The sequence below is a fragment of the Sebastes umbrosus genome, chromosome 5, assembly GCF_015220745.1.
Source record: "Sebastes umbrosus isolate fSebUmb1 chromosome 5, fSebUmb1.pri, whole genome shotgun sequence".
NCBI classification, from domain to species: domain Eukaryota; kingdom Metazoa; phylum Chordata; class Actinopteri; order Perciformes; family Sebastidae; genus Sebastes; species Sebastes umbrosus.
In genome coordinates, this window is record NC_051273.1 from 8,990,662 (window position 1) to 9,003,709 (window position 13,048).

Sequence of the window (13,048 nt, forward strand, 5' to 3'; positions counted from 1 at the left end):
AACTGATTTCCTGCGGTGGTTGCAAAATTACCTGTTTTATTTGAGGAGAGACACTGGAGCAGGGTAGGATGTAATGGATCAAACTGTAGTCGTAGACAAAGACTGAGAGGAGAGGGAAGAGAAAAAGGTATAGGCAATACAAGAATAGAAGAGTTTAGACCAACAGAGCGAAGAGAAAAATTAGAATATAATGAAAGAAAGGAAACAAAAAAGAGAAAGAGTGAAGGATAGCAACTGGAGTAAGAGAAATCGAGGCAATATCATCTGAAAAGGGAGCCAGACTAAACTGTCTTTCCTCCACTTTGTAACTTCCATGTAAAACTTCTCGTGAAAACTTTTGACATGCAGCACTCAAGGACTCTATCTCGCTGTCAGCCCGGCAGACTGGTATTAGCAGCCATGTTTTATTCATCAGCATTCTTAGTTGTCGTTTCATACGCCGCTCTCTGGCTGCGTATACCGGGCGACAGAGCGCAAGGTGAAAAACAGGATTACAGCAAATGTAAATAATAAAATGGAGGCACATGAAGATATTCGCTTAATCTGAGCTGGGGATTAATGCCATGATACCCTGTCAGACACGGCTGGGTTGGAGAGGGGGGGGCGGGTTACAGCAAAACACAACAACACTGGCACAAAGAGAGACACACGAGAATGAGACACAGCTAAACATGCACACACACACACACGCGGTGCGGAAATAGGATTGTAGCGTTATCGGAGTTTGACTTTGAACAATAAGTGACTTTGCGGCAGAGCAGACAAACAACACAACAAGGTAATCTGTCGAAAACTGACGAGCTAATTCTGACAGAAAAGACAGGAGGGAGTGGGGTACTGTATACAGAAAGGGAGAGAGATAAAGAGAGAAGGAACAAGAATTAACAAACTACTGAAACAAAGAGATGAATATCACTTTTCAGGCTATAGTAGCATCCCCCTTTATTCTCAAGCAGAACAAAGTTTGTCCCAGTTAATTGACACCTCTCACAAACTTCTTCCCTCTTTGTCCACACTGTATGTTTCACCTTGAATAATCTTTCACCGTCTATTATTTCCTGAACACTGCTTTTTTTTCTTTTTTCTTACAAAAGCACCTTGACGGTCTTTGACACCACGACTATGCTGCAGGCCCCGACCGTCTGTCAGCTGCACTCTTGCTATTGTGTTTGTGAGAAAGTGGATGTGAGCGTAGGTGCGATGTTCAGTTTCTCCAATAAAAGGATTAAAAGTTATACTATAGACCCTCCACCGTTTTCTACTTTTTCGCTTCGGCTCGCTGCAGTTTGTTTTGGTTGACGGATACAGAACGGATATGATGTCACGTTACTCAGACTACAACAATAACTTTCTTCTACCTCTGCATAGACTCAAATGATGTAAATATATCGATTCTGCACATTAAAAAAATCTATTTCCCAACCATGTATTTCTTTCCTAAACCTAACCATAGTGATTTTGGTGCCTAATCCTAAAGTGACACCAACGGTAACTATAGTGGTTTTGATGCCAAAAAGAAAGTGACGCCAAGGGGCGTGACGGCGCGGCGGTATGTGACGAGTTGGGATGAGAATCACTAGCTAGTTACTAACTTTGTCTGTCTGCCTTTTTTGTGCTGAGAAGGTAGCATTCAGTGTGGGTTTATTACTGAAAACAGCTGCATGCTGTGTCTGGAAAAACATGGTTGAGAACGATGACTTGACATGAAACAAAACGGTAAAGTTGTGGCCATAAAAAACAAAACAATGAGCTAAAACAAGCTGGAAGACTTTTTAAGGTGGAAGGTGACTGCACAGTTAAGCAATAATTTCCTGTCATTATGTCAGCTGACCCCTTCACACAGGAATTGATTAGAATAATTTGAGCCGGTAGCTGATGTGAGCTTTCTGTTATCAGCAGAAAATAAAAAAGAAATAAACTTGGCATCATTCCAGTGTGCCAACTAATGACTGGTGCTTTTGAATGTTACTTGGTGAAAATCTGCAATATTTCAAAGTATTTCAGCTTCTGAACTGTTACGCAATGAGTTTAAACCATCCCTCGAGGTAACCATCCCGAACCTACACATCAAAAACAGAACTTGATATTTAAGAAATGTTATCCAGTTCCTTTATGCCTTCATGATTAGATACTTACTAATATCCCCCATAAATAACCCAGTAGTTGCGTTTTAAAAAAACCTTGTTCTGATAAATATGCCCTTATTTTGGAAGAAGCAATGAGGGGAGATAAACAAAGACTAAGAGAGAGAACAAGAGGACAGTGTGGCGTTTATTTTAGTATTATTCGGGTATCAACATACACAGAGAGAAAGAGAAATGAGTCCTCAGGCAGAGGCAACCTCACTAGTCCGTCCTATCTTTGCCTTCTCTGACACACGCACGCACGCACGCACGCACACACACACACACACACACACACATTTCTCACGGTGCAGATTCTCACCCACTGAGACACTCACTAATTGGATTAGAACTATGTAGATGGAAAGTGCAGTCTCACTTTCTCTCTCTCACACTCTCACAGCATCTGCTTCCTCCTTGTAGGCTTGCTGCATTTCATACCCTTGCCCTTCATGTCAATAGAAAGCCATTACTCCAAAGGCCTGGAGAAAGACAGAGAGGGGTAACACATGCAGAAATAGGATAGAAAAAGGGAGCAGGAGGTTGAAAGTGGGCAAAAATGAGCGAGCGGGAGAAAGAAAGAGAGAGCAAACGCCTCGGGCAAGCACTGACCTCAGCTAAAATTACCCTGCTGCTGTTTTGCACCGCTGCACCCAACACCTATTCAGCACACCAGGTATTGTTAGCTTGTAGAGCCATGATACCGTGTCTGACAAAGGTGGTGCCCTGCCGTAGTTTGGCCTTGTCATCTGTCAGGCTAGCAATGTTGCACATGTCTACTTGATTATGTTTAATATTCAATCTTCAAGGAACGCATCATGTGTTAGAGGAGGATTGGCCAGCTGGCAGTCTTACCCTTTAATATGTCATAACAGAGGGACAGTCTTTAGTCATTAGCCACCACGGTTCATTTCTTAGGGAGCAGAGAAAATAGTCCATCATTAAAAACATGTAACGTTTTTTCAAAACTCCTACACAGAACTGTCAGACCTGTCAGATGCAGCGCTGTGCGTTTAGCGTCAGCGCTTAGCTTCAGGGCTGCCAAAAGTTCTCATTTCCTTCAATATTAGTCTCCAACTGTCATCCAACATACAGAAGTGTAGTTAAAGTGTTGGCATGGGGCATCAAGGGACACAAGCATGGTGTTTGTGTCTATGTATTCATCACTTAAAGCAACGTTTTCTTTATGCCACAAATGGAATAGGGATGCACCGATACCGACACCGGATCAGATACCCGGCCAATACTGACTCAAATAGCTGGATCGGGTAAAGTTGACAATGGGGCAGATCTATTCAATTCTATTCTATGTTTATATACTATATACTATACATTATATACTGGAATTGGAATTCCTGTTTATATTTTGAACAATTTGTTGCTGCATTAAAAGAGGTTTACACTTGAATTTTAATTCCTGATAATGTTGAAGATCTTTACCAAGTTAGAGGTGTACAATTTATTATTTTAATAATACATAAAAATTCTGTTAATTTTACAGATTTTTTTACCAAGTTGCTTGTGTACGATTCATTATTTTAATAATAAATACAAATTTAATTTGTATAAATAAAAATAAAAAAAATGTATTTATTAGTTACATTTTCTTTTACAAAGTTAAGAAAACAATGTTTAAGTCAAGCCTGACATTACCTTACACATAAAACAACAGTCACCTCCACACAGTGAGGCACACAGCTTATTAATTAAACACTGGTATCAGATCGGTACTTGGTGTCGCCAGATCCCCAAAGCCCAGGTATCTGTATCTGTATCAGTATCGGGACTGAAAAAGTCGGATTCGGTGCATCTCTAGAAAAGAAGAATAAATTCATGCTAACCAAAAGTGAGCAAATTTGAAATCTTCTTCATTGCACAGGGAAGTTAGAAATCATGTCCAAAACTATGAAAATAAGACCCAATTTGTATAAAATAGAATCATCCTTTGTCTGGTAAGTTTACCAACGAGCCAATTTCCCCAAAAAACTGCTTTTTCTTTTCTTCAGTTAAATGTCTGTCTTGTGTGTTGTCATCTGTTTTGTGAAATGCTTTCTCTCTGCACACAATGCCGACCAGATGAATCCCACAGACATACTTGCTTGCACACACACATGCACACACATGCACACACACACACAAATCCGAGTCCCACAGTGCCTCAGTAGTCACAGAGCACAGCAGTGGGTTTCTTTCTCTGGAGACTAGAGCACTGCAGCTGCGTACACTCATCGCATGCACACACACATCCAAGCAAACAACACTATGGTCTCAGTCCAATGTGTGTGTGTGTGTGTGTGTGTGATTGTTAATGGGGGGAAGTATGTACATGCTTATCTGTATGTGTGATTGATGGAAGTTAGAAACAGCAGAATAGAAATAATACCAGCTCAGAAAGAAGTACTGAGTATTAACATGATCAATGTGTGTGTTGAACCCCTTAGTTCAGCTCATTCTGTGTGTGTGTGTGTGTGTATGTGTGTGTTAGTGTTCGTGTGTACGCGCGCGCACGTATTTTGTCCTTTTGAGAAGCAGTATGTGTCTAATTATATTTTATACGAGTCTTGCCACACAGTCCTGCTACTACACACTTATTGTGTGTCTGCGTGTATGTGTGTGTGTGTGTGTGTGTGTGTGTGTGTGTGTGCAATTGATTAAGCTACTGGTCCCAGTGACCTCATACTCCCATTAAAAGTCTGACCCCAGCTGTGCGACAGCGAGCAGTGTGTGTGTGAGTGTGACAGCAGGTGACCAAAATGTGTTTCTGTAAGCCTATCAGTACAATGCCTTTTATGCCTGAAGCGCTTCTCTGAAGTCTCTTATTACAGTGCAGTGTGTGTGTGTGTGTACAAGAGAGAACGCCTGGCCTCACACACACACACACACATACACACACAGAGCAGTGGCGTGAAATGTGTTGTGATGTCTTCTCTATGGGAAGCTGGTCTCAGACTGCAGAGGAGACGCTCCCCTTCTCAGACCTGCTCAGACTCATTGTCCTGCTGTGACACACACACACACACACGCTCACACACATATACACACACATATGGATACACTAAACTCAACAAGAGCTTTCTTCCCACCCTTATGTATTCTCTTTCCATCTCCTTGTTTGTAAAACTGTTGTGAAACAGTAGGGTTTGCTGGTTTATTGTGGTGTTTAGGGTTCAGAATGTGTTCCTATAACATCATGAGATGTTTAGCACTGTTGTGTTAGTAGGGCTGAAACTAACCCTTTCAATTATTTAATTCTTTCAATTATCATTTATCCAACAAACACTCAAAGACATTCAATACACAATGATATCAAACAAAGAAAGGAAGCAAATCCTTTGAATTTGTGAAGCTGCAAGCAGCAAATATTTGGCATTTTGTTGCTTAATAAATGTCTTAAACAACTATCAAAATTGATGCCAATTCATTTTCCATCAATCAACTCATTGATTAATTAAGTAATCATAGCACTACCAATAACCATGACTGATTTTACTATGTTTGTTAATAAATTCTCACTGATAGTGTTTTTACAGTGCAGTGTGACCAAGGCCATTTGAAAGAGAAGACTCTGTGCAGCGATGTGAGAGGAGGAGAACAATTGAAAGCTAACACGAGGTTCAGATATGAGATGATTTTTACAGTGGCACTTTGGATTAGGCATGTTTAAATCCACTTAAATCCGCTGGAAAAACGATAAGGCCTTTTTTTCTGTATATTCCACAACCCAAATATAGGTCATACAGAGAGCCGTGCAGAGGTGGAGAGTTGCCGTGCGTACGCATACGTGTGTTCAGGAGTGTTGTGTTCACTACAAAGAAAGCACACGCATGCACAAAACCCCCTCCACCACCACCACCACCACCAATTTACTGTCTCCCAGGGCAACAAGAGCGAAATCTACCAAGAGGCATGTTGAGAATGAAGGAGAGGAGAGGGGAGGAGAGGAGCAGGAGGAGGAAGAGAGAAAGGGAGAGTGACAGAAAGGAGAGGCGAAGGTACAAAAGACAACCAATTCTACCAAGACTTATTTTAACACAGCTGCTAAAGGGAGGATGCTATAGGGGTAATCCTTGCAGTGAGGGACCTGAACAAGATGGGTGTTGTGCCTACTGACTGATAGGCGCACGATACTCATAGCTCATACTCACACATGCAAAACAGTTATGGCGTGTTTACGTGCGCATTGTTGCCTTAACAGACGAGAAGGACGACAGAAGCTAATGTCACAATGACAATGGTATCATGCCATGTTCTAATGCACTGAAAATATCCTCAACAAGTACTCTAAGCAGGTGTTGCACTACACAAACCAAATGAAGCACCAATTAAAGTGGGTTATAAATGCATTGCCTCAATTCCAACAACAACAACAACCAGTTGCAGCTTACCACAAGTTTAACCGATACATCAGCTCACAGTCTAGTGAAGATGTCTAGAATATTTAACTAATTAGTTAGGACAAACATCAGCAGTTAGCCGGCTCAAGAAAGATGGATTCTGATGTATTTTATAAAAAAAAAATTTAAATACATGAATCAGGGCTGTCAATTGATTAAAATATTTAATTGTCCATGACTAATCGTGATTAATCGCAAATTAATCACACATTTTTTATTTGTGCAAAATGTACCTTTAAGGGGGATTAGACAAGTATTTAATACTCTTATCAACATGGGAGTGGACAAATATGCTTGCTTTATTTAAATGTATGTATATATTTATTACTGGAAATCAATTAACAACTCAAAACAATGACAAATATTGTCCAGAAAGAGCATAAAATATGCTCAAATAATAACATGCCAAACTCAAGCCCAACAGGCAACAACAGCTGTCAGTGTGATGAAAATGGTCATGCCAGTTTTTCCGTCGCCAAAATGTAGCTCAAATTCGGAGCGTTATTTAACCTCCTTTGCGACAAGTTAGTATGACATGGTTGGTACCAACGGATTTGTGCAAACCTTAGGTTTACTAGTTTCATATGATACCAGTATCTTTACACTAGTTTTAAAACTGAGCCCACTACAACCTCCGAAAGGTCGATTGCATTAATGCATTAAAGGAATTAATGGCGTTATAACGATTTTGCGTTAACTTTGACAGCCCTAACATGAATGCATCATATTTTGATGCATTATCAATGTTATAAAATGCATAATTATTAAAGTAAATATGACAATTTATTATGATAAAGATTTGAGGTCTTATCATTTAGCTCTATTTAGAGACATTTGACAGCTTTTTCCATTATAGACATCATTTATTTGGAAGGATGTTTAGCAAATGACAGCAATGTCATTCATTTGATGCACAGCCTACTTTAAATAACACCTGTTCCAAGCCCATTTAGCTTTGCTATACCACCATGAGTGAGGTGAAACTTGTTGGCTTTGCTAGTCTGACCTTACCCTCATTTTTCTTCACAACTATGCAATATCTCATCTCTTGTGTCCATTTGCCCATTCTCCAAAATGCTCCTATTTTCCTCATGAGCTCTGCTCTACACCGTCCTGTTCCTCTCAATCAAATCTGTCCCATCTTTTCTGGTCCTCCTTCTCCTCCTCAACCTCTTCCTCCTCTCCGCTGAGCTCCGCTGGTGATATTGGGTTTTTGGGGAGGGGGGGCACAGTGGCAGCGTTGGCATCTGCTCGAAGGGCTGGCACGCCGCCAGCCACTGAGCATCACTCCGGCAACCAGAGCCACGCTGTTGGATTTATCTCCTACCAACCTGTCAGCTGATGCTCTTTGTGGGCGTAAGACGAGTGGGCATAGCCTCTTTGGCATTCGCACTGCCAAGGTACCCACAGGAGATTTAAAAACGGGGGGGAGGAAAGCCCTTTAGTGGGTGCTACAATGCTGGAGAAGTGAGACAGCTTTTTAGAAAGAAGCACCCAACTTCCAACACAGGCTGAGGGGCTGGAGCACTCAAATAAAGAGTGCAAGGTGTGTAGGACGGGAGAGCGGGAGCGATGGGATGGAGGTAGCAAAAGAGAGTAGAAGGCACAGCAAGAGGTAAAAAGTGGATAAAAGGTAGAGACTGAGCAGGGGGAGAGATCGAGAGAGTGACAGGAAAGCATAACCATATCTTAGAGGATATGTAGGAAAAAAGAGTGAGGAGAGAAGACAGAGGCAGAGCACATTTCAGCCACAGACAAAGTGGCTCAGTTAAAAGAACAGTCCGTTACCTCGTGGCTCAAGTACCATTTTCAAATTCTCTTTGAGCAACTCTTCAACCAAACAACAAACCCCACCTGTTAGAGGCGAGGAGAGCTCATTAAAATCTAATTCCACTTCCATCAAGTATCGCCCACTAAACGTCCAATAATCCCAATCAGTCTCTGCAAGTGAATGAGACGTGCCTGTAAATGTCACAGCATCCATCCGGGGGGGAACTCCCGAGATATTCAGCGGCCACCCTCCATGGTAGGCGTGCAAGATGAGAGAATCATGGGTTTGGCATGCTGGTCCCCAAGATAAGCGACGAATCAATTGGCCGCTAATATAACCATTCAAGCAATTAGCACCATGACAAATTTATAAGGGATGATTACTCGGCTGGTTGTCCGTGCAATTTCCTGAACGGAACAGAGTCGGAGGCAGTCAAACCGGAACCACGTACAACGGGTCTTTTTCACACATTCCTGAATTATGTGATTGCCCAATATCATATATATGCAATTCTGCATTTGGAACTCCAATTACAACCTCCCCCCCTTCCCACAGAAGCAGAAGCACCCTTGAGAACAGAAAATCAGTAAATTTGAGATCATCAGCCATATCTAAGAGCCACAGTGTTTTGCATTAGAGCACGCTGCATTACTCAGCAGTGAGTTGTCATGACACATAACACTGCAATTTGATCATACTATTTCAGATAGGACACAATGCTATTATATATCCAGAGCATTATGAGACAGTATAGCAGGGTGAGCTGATAACAGGACTGACATTATCTCCACAGTTACAGCAAGATAAGAGTAATAATAATAATAATATCGTGAAATGGCCCTGCTCTGACCCAGTAGGGGCCACGGCTCTCCTTGTGTCAGAGGTTTTCTTAGGAGGTGAAATTAGTAAGAAATTAGTTAAATTCCTCTAGCCATGTGACCTGACCAATGATCCAGGATCAGCAGCAGCTTCTGCACCGACGTCTGCAGACTAACAACTGAAAGGGAGATTCCAGAGGGGCCCAAAGCAGATTGATAAGCAGCTTATTCTCAGTATGACTTCATTCATTCAAAAGTTACATGGATTTAAGCAGATATCTACAGTATATACTTTTATCCAGTTATGTACCAGCTCATGTCAAACAGAAGAATGCATTATCATCATCAAATAAGTGCCGAATGTGTGCCAAATTTATAGATCCTTCACATGAACATGTTTGGAGGATCATGTTTGTGGCATACATGATGGCAGGTGTATTCAAGGTCCATGGGGCGGCAAGCAAAGGTTATGTTTATCCGCCAGTGTAACGAGAATCTGGGCTACTTACGACAGTTCTCCTCGTCGCTGCTGTCCGAGCAGTCGTCGTCATCGTCACATCTCCACAGGGTCGGGATGCACCGTCCGTTCTTGCACTGAAACTGCCCGGTTTCACACTCCGACTCCGTATTAGTTCCTATGTTGTCATAAAAGATTTTTAAAAAAGCACGTGGTCAATCACTTCTTTGTTTTACTAAGAGATCAGAATACATGTAGTGAATACATGTAGATGTCAGATTAACAGAATATGAGATAAAATGTAAAAAGTCACTTTCAAATAAATCTATTTCGAAGCATAGACACATGGTGGGGGTATGATAGACGTTTAGAGAACAGAGGATGTGTGAGTACTTTATCAAGACCAGCCTATGGCAAAAAGGGGGCTCGACTACCGACTGTTTACATGGCTGTGTTTCTTATTTGTGAGGTTTAAGTGGTATATTGCAATATAGACTCAAATAGATTACATGCCTTTGTTGCAATAAAGCAGGTAATTAATTCTGTCCTGAGTATTGTGGGTTGTAAAGTGGTAAATATCACTAAAATCTTCCAATATCTGTGGGTAGGCTTCCTCCAGTAATAATAATAATAGTGTTTTTCTTGAATATCCAACATTCCCACAACATGATTTACACTTTTCCTTAATTATAATGTGCTTATGATGGGTTTGTATGATTGTATATGTATCTTTGGTGCTCACTGCCTACCACCAGTGTCCTGCTGGCACTTCACTTCCAGATCTGTTTAAGCAAATCTATTTTTTTGGCTGCAGCTACAAAAAAAAAAACACCAAACACACACAAACCCTTGCAGCCTTCCACATCACCACAGGCATCCTTTTTTCTCCTCGCAATAACATCCACAGCCTACTGCATTTAGACACGTGTGCTGGTGGTTGTACGGATCTTTTCTTCCGCGTATTGTCACCTCATGTCACCACCAGTGATCGCCTTCACAGTGGCGATCCAGGTGTGAGCTATTGCATGCATTATGATGACTTTGAAAGGCATATTATAAGCGCAGGAGGACTACATTGAGCGTCGTTTTCTCTCAGTTATTAGATCCCCCAAAGCGTTGCAGCCGCGTCCGTGATGTGCAAATGCATGCAAGTGGAGCTTACCTTTAGCGCAGTGGAGCTCCATGAGTAACAAATGTAATAGCACAAGCTTTCCGACTTCTGTCCACATCTTTAGATCCTGGGGGTTGTGTTCATGCAACGTGAAAAACCAGTGAAGGATCCCCGACCTCTCACTCACTCAGCTCAGTGTGTTCCTCCTCTCTCTGTCTCTGTGCGCCTCTGCTGCTGCTCCTGACTGAGTGTGGATGTGTGTGATCAGAGGCAGCCTCGCTCCTTTCTCTCTCTCTCACATTGGAATCAGTGACGCTGATGGGCGGGATAGCTGTATGGAGATGGTGCCCTGCGGTTAATGTAGTAGGTAATGTTAGAAGAAACCACATAAAACACGGTTGTTAACCAGCCAGGAGAGTCATTTCTGCAGAGAAGAAGAGTACCAAACTTTTTGTACTTTTCTATTGCATGTCAACCTGCAATGCATTTCAAAAATCCGAATTTTCAACTCAAATGTAAAATCTGTCCTTCTCTATGGCTGTGAAACCTGGAAAACCACAAACACAATCACCAACAAACTGCAAGTGTTCATCAACAACTGCCTCCCATACATACTGAGGATATGGTGGCCCAGAAAAATTACAAATACAGACCTGTGGAAACAAACAAACCAGGAGCGAATCAACAAAGAAATCAAAAGGAGAAAGTGGAGATGGATCGGGCATACACTCAGAAAACAAGAAACAAACATAACAAGACAATCTCTGGACTACAACCCACAAGGAAAGAGGAAGCCAGGGAGACCAAAAAACAACTGGAGACGGTCTATGCTTGACGAGTTAAACAAGATCGGGACCTCCTGGCAAGAAGCAAAGACCACTGCACAGAAGAGAGTGAGGTGGAGATCCATGGTGGACGCCCTATGCTCCCAAGGGGGCCAAGAGGACTAAGAAGAAGAAGAAACTTTTTGTACTTTTCTATTGCATGTCAACCTGCAATGCATTTCTACAAAAAGCTTTGTTATAGAAAACATTTTGGGGGCATTTTCACTTTCTTACCTGAGAGTTGAATAAAAACATCAATGCCTACTCTGCTACTGTGTTTTTTTCAATTAGCTATTTAGTGTTATCAGACAATCTACAGCCAGAAAGTAGCTAATCAGCTTAAAGACTGGAAACAAAGGGGGAAACAGCAAACCTGGCTCTGTCCAACGTAAAAAAAAAAATACATCTAAAGCTTACTAACTAACTAAATAACATTAAAGGGACTGTTTGTAAGAATCAGAATTGCTTGTTAACAGCGACACCTGTGGCCGTTAAGTCAGCGAAAGTCAGCGTCGGGCTCGCTCTACATAGGCATGAACGAGCATCGCTCAAAACAGTGAGGCGACACACGTCAGCTAAAACCATAATATCACTCTATATTTCAGCTGCTTGGCAGTAATGTTAGCTGACCAGACGAAGGTCTCTCCATGAATCAATGCTGATCCTAGTGTTGGCTTTTCCTGGCTCAGCATCCCGACCGCGGTCGGAGGGAGACACCGGCACCCGGTCGGAGACGATAATGTTTCTCGCTGCGGAGCCCCGTCACTTCACAAGACACGGAAAACCTGTTGGTCTGGAGGAGCTGCAGCATTTATTTCTGCACAAACGTCCACTGTACATTCACTAGATATTCTCAGAGCTACTAACTCTTCTGCAGTGTGTAGTGTGCGTGCATGCACGTGAGATTGGAGAGAGCTGTGGGTGAAGGCAGGCAGGCAGAGGAGCAGACACTCCGGCCCTGGAGACCAAAGCTACGGTCTCCCCCGCGTCCTCCGACCGCAGCCAACACGCGGGATTCACTAGATATAACTTTGTGGTTTTGGTGCTTCCGTGTAGTTTGTGTGAGTCTTGTCTGAACAGCGTAGCCACACGCGAGTATACACAACGAGGCTGTAGGAGGACGAGTTGGCGTGATGACGTTTAGTAGTCTCATTTAGCTACTTGTTAGCAACCGCCTTTTTTAAGACACGTAAAGGCTTCAAAATTCACGCGTGGGATATTTACCGACGTATTTTACATCGTAGAACAAAACGTTAAAATCTCTTAAGCTTTTGTTAACCACAGACCTTATTTCAGGCATCTAACTAAAACCCATTCAAAAAACCCATTAACTTCCAGACGATGTACTGCAGCTGTCCTTACAGAGTACGTACTGCATGCAATATCCATACAATTGGGACATACTACTTCGTCATTCATTGCACCTTGAAATTTGACCCTCTTGCTCATACATCCGCTGCGCAGAGGATTGTGGGTCAGAAAAGCATGCTGGCTTGCTGCAAAATGCAACTGGATGTAGTAGGACATTCTGTTATTTTTGGCTTACTGCA

At 42.2% G+C, this 13,048-nt stretch overlaps 1 protein-coding gene across 11 annotated transcripts in view; it reads right to left on the bottom strand.

Annotated features, from left to right (window-relative positions):
- Nucleotides 1–11,088, bottom strand: part of lrp8 (low density lipoprotein receptor-related protein 8, apolipoprotein e receptor) — a 203,244-nt gene extending 192,156 nt beyond the window's left edge. For 5 of the 11 annotated variants that reach the window (XR_005206860.1, XM_037769254.1, XM_037769248.1 and 2 more), the window contains exons 1-2: nucleotides 10,726–11,088; nucleotides 9,616–9,741 (exon numbers count right to left, since the gene is read on the bottom strand). Coding sequence is in view for 10 of the 11 variants with exons in the window: in XM_037769254.1 (XP_037625182.1) it covers nucleotides 9,616–9,741; nucleotides 10,726–10,792 (193 nt within the window). In the remaining variant the exon portion in view is untranslated. The remainder of the gene's footprint in view (nucleotides 1–9,615; nucleotides 9,742–10,725) is intronic. The other 6 variants (XM_037769251.1, XM_037769249.1, XM_037769253.1 and 3 more) reach the window with 2 other exon arrangements.
- Nucleotides 11,089–13,048: the final 1,960 nt, after the last annotated feature.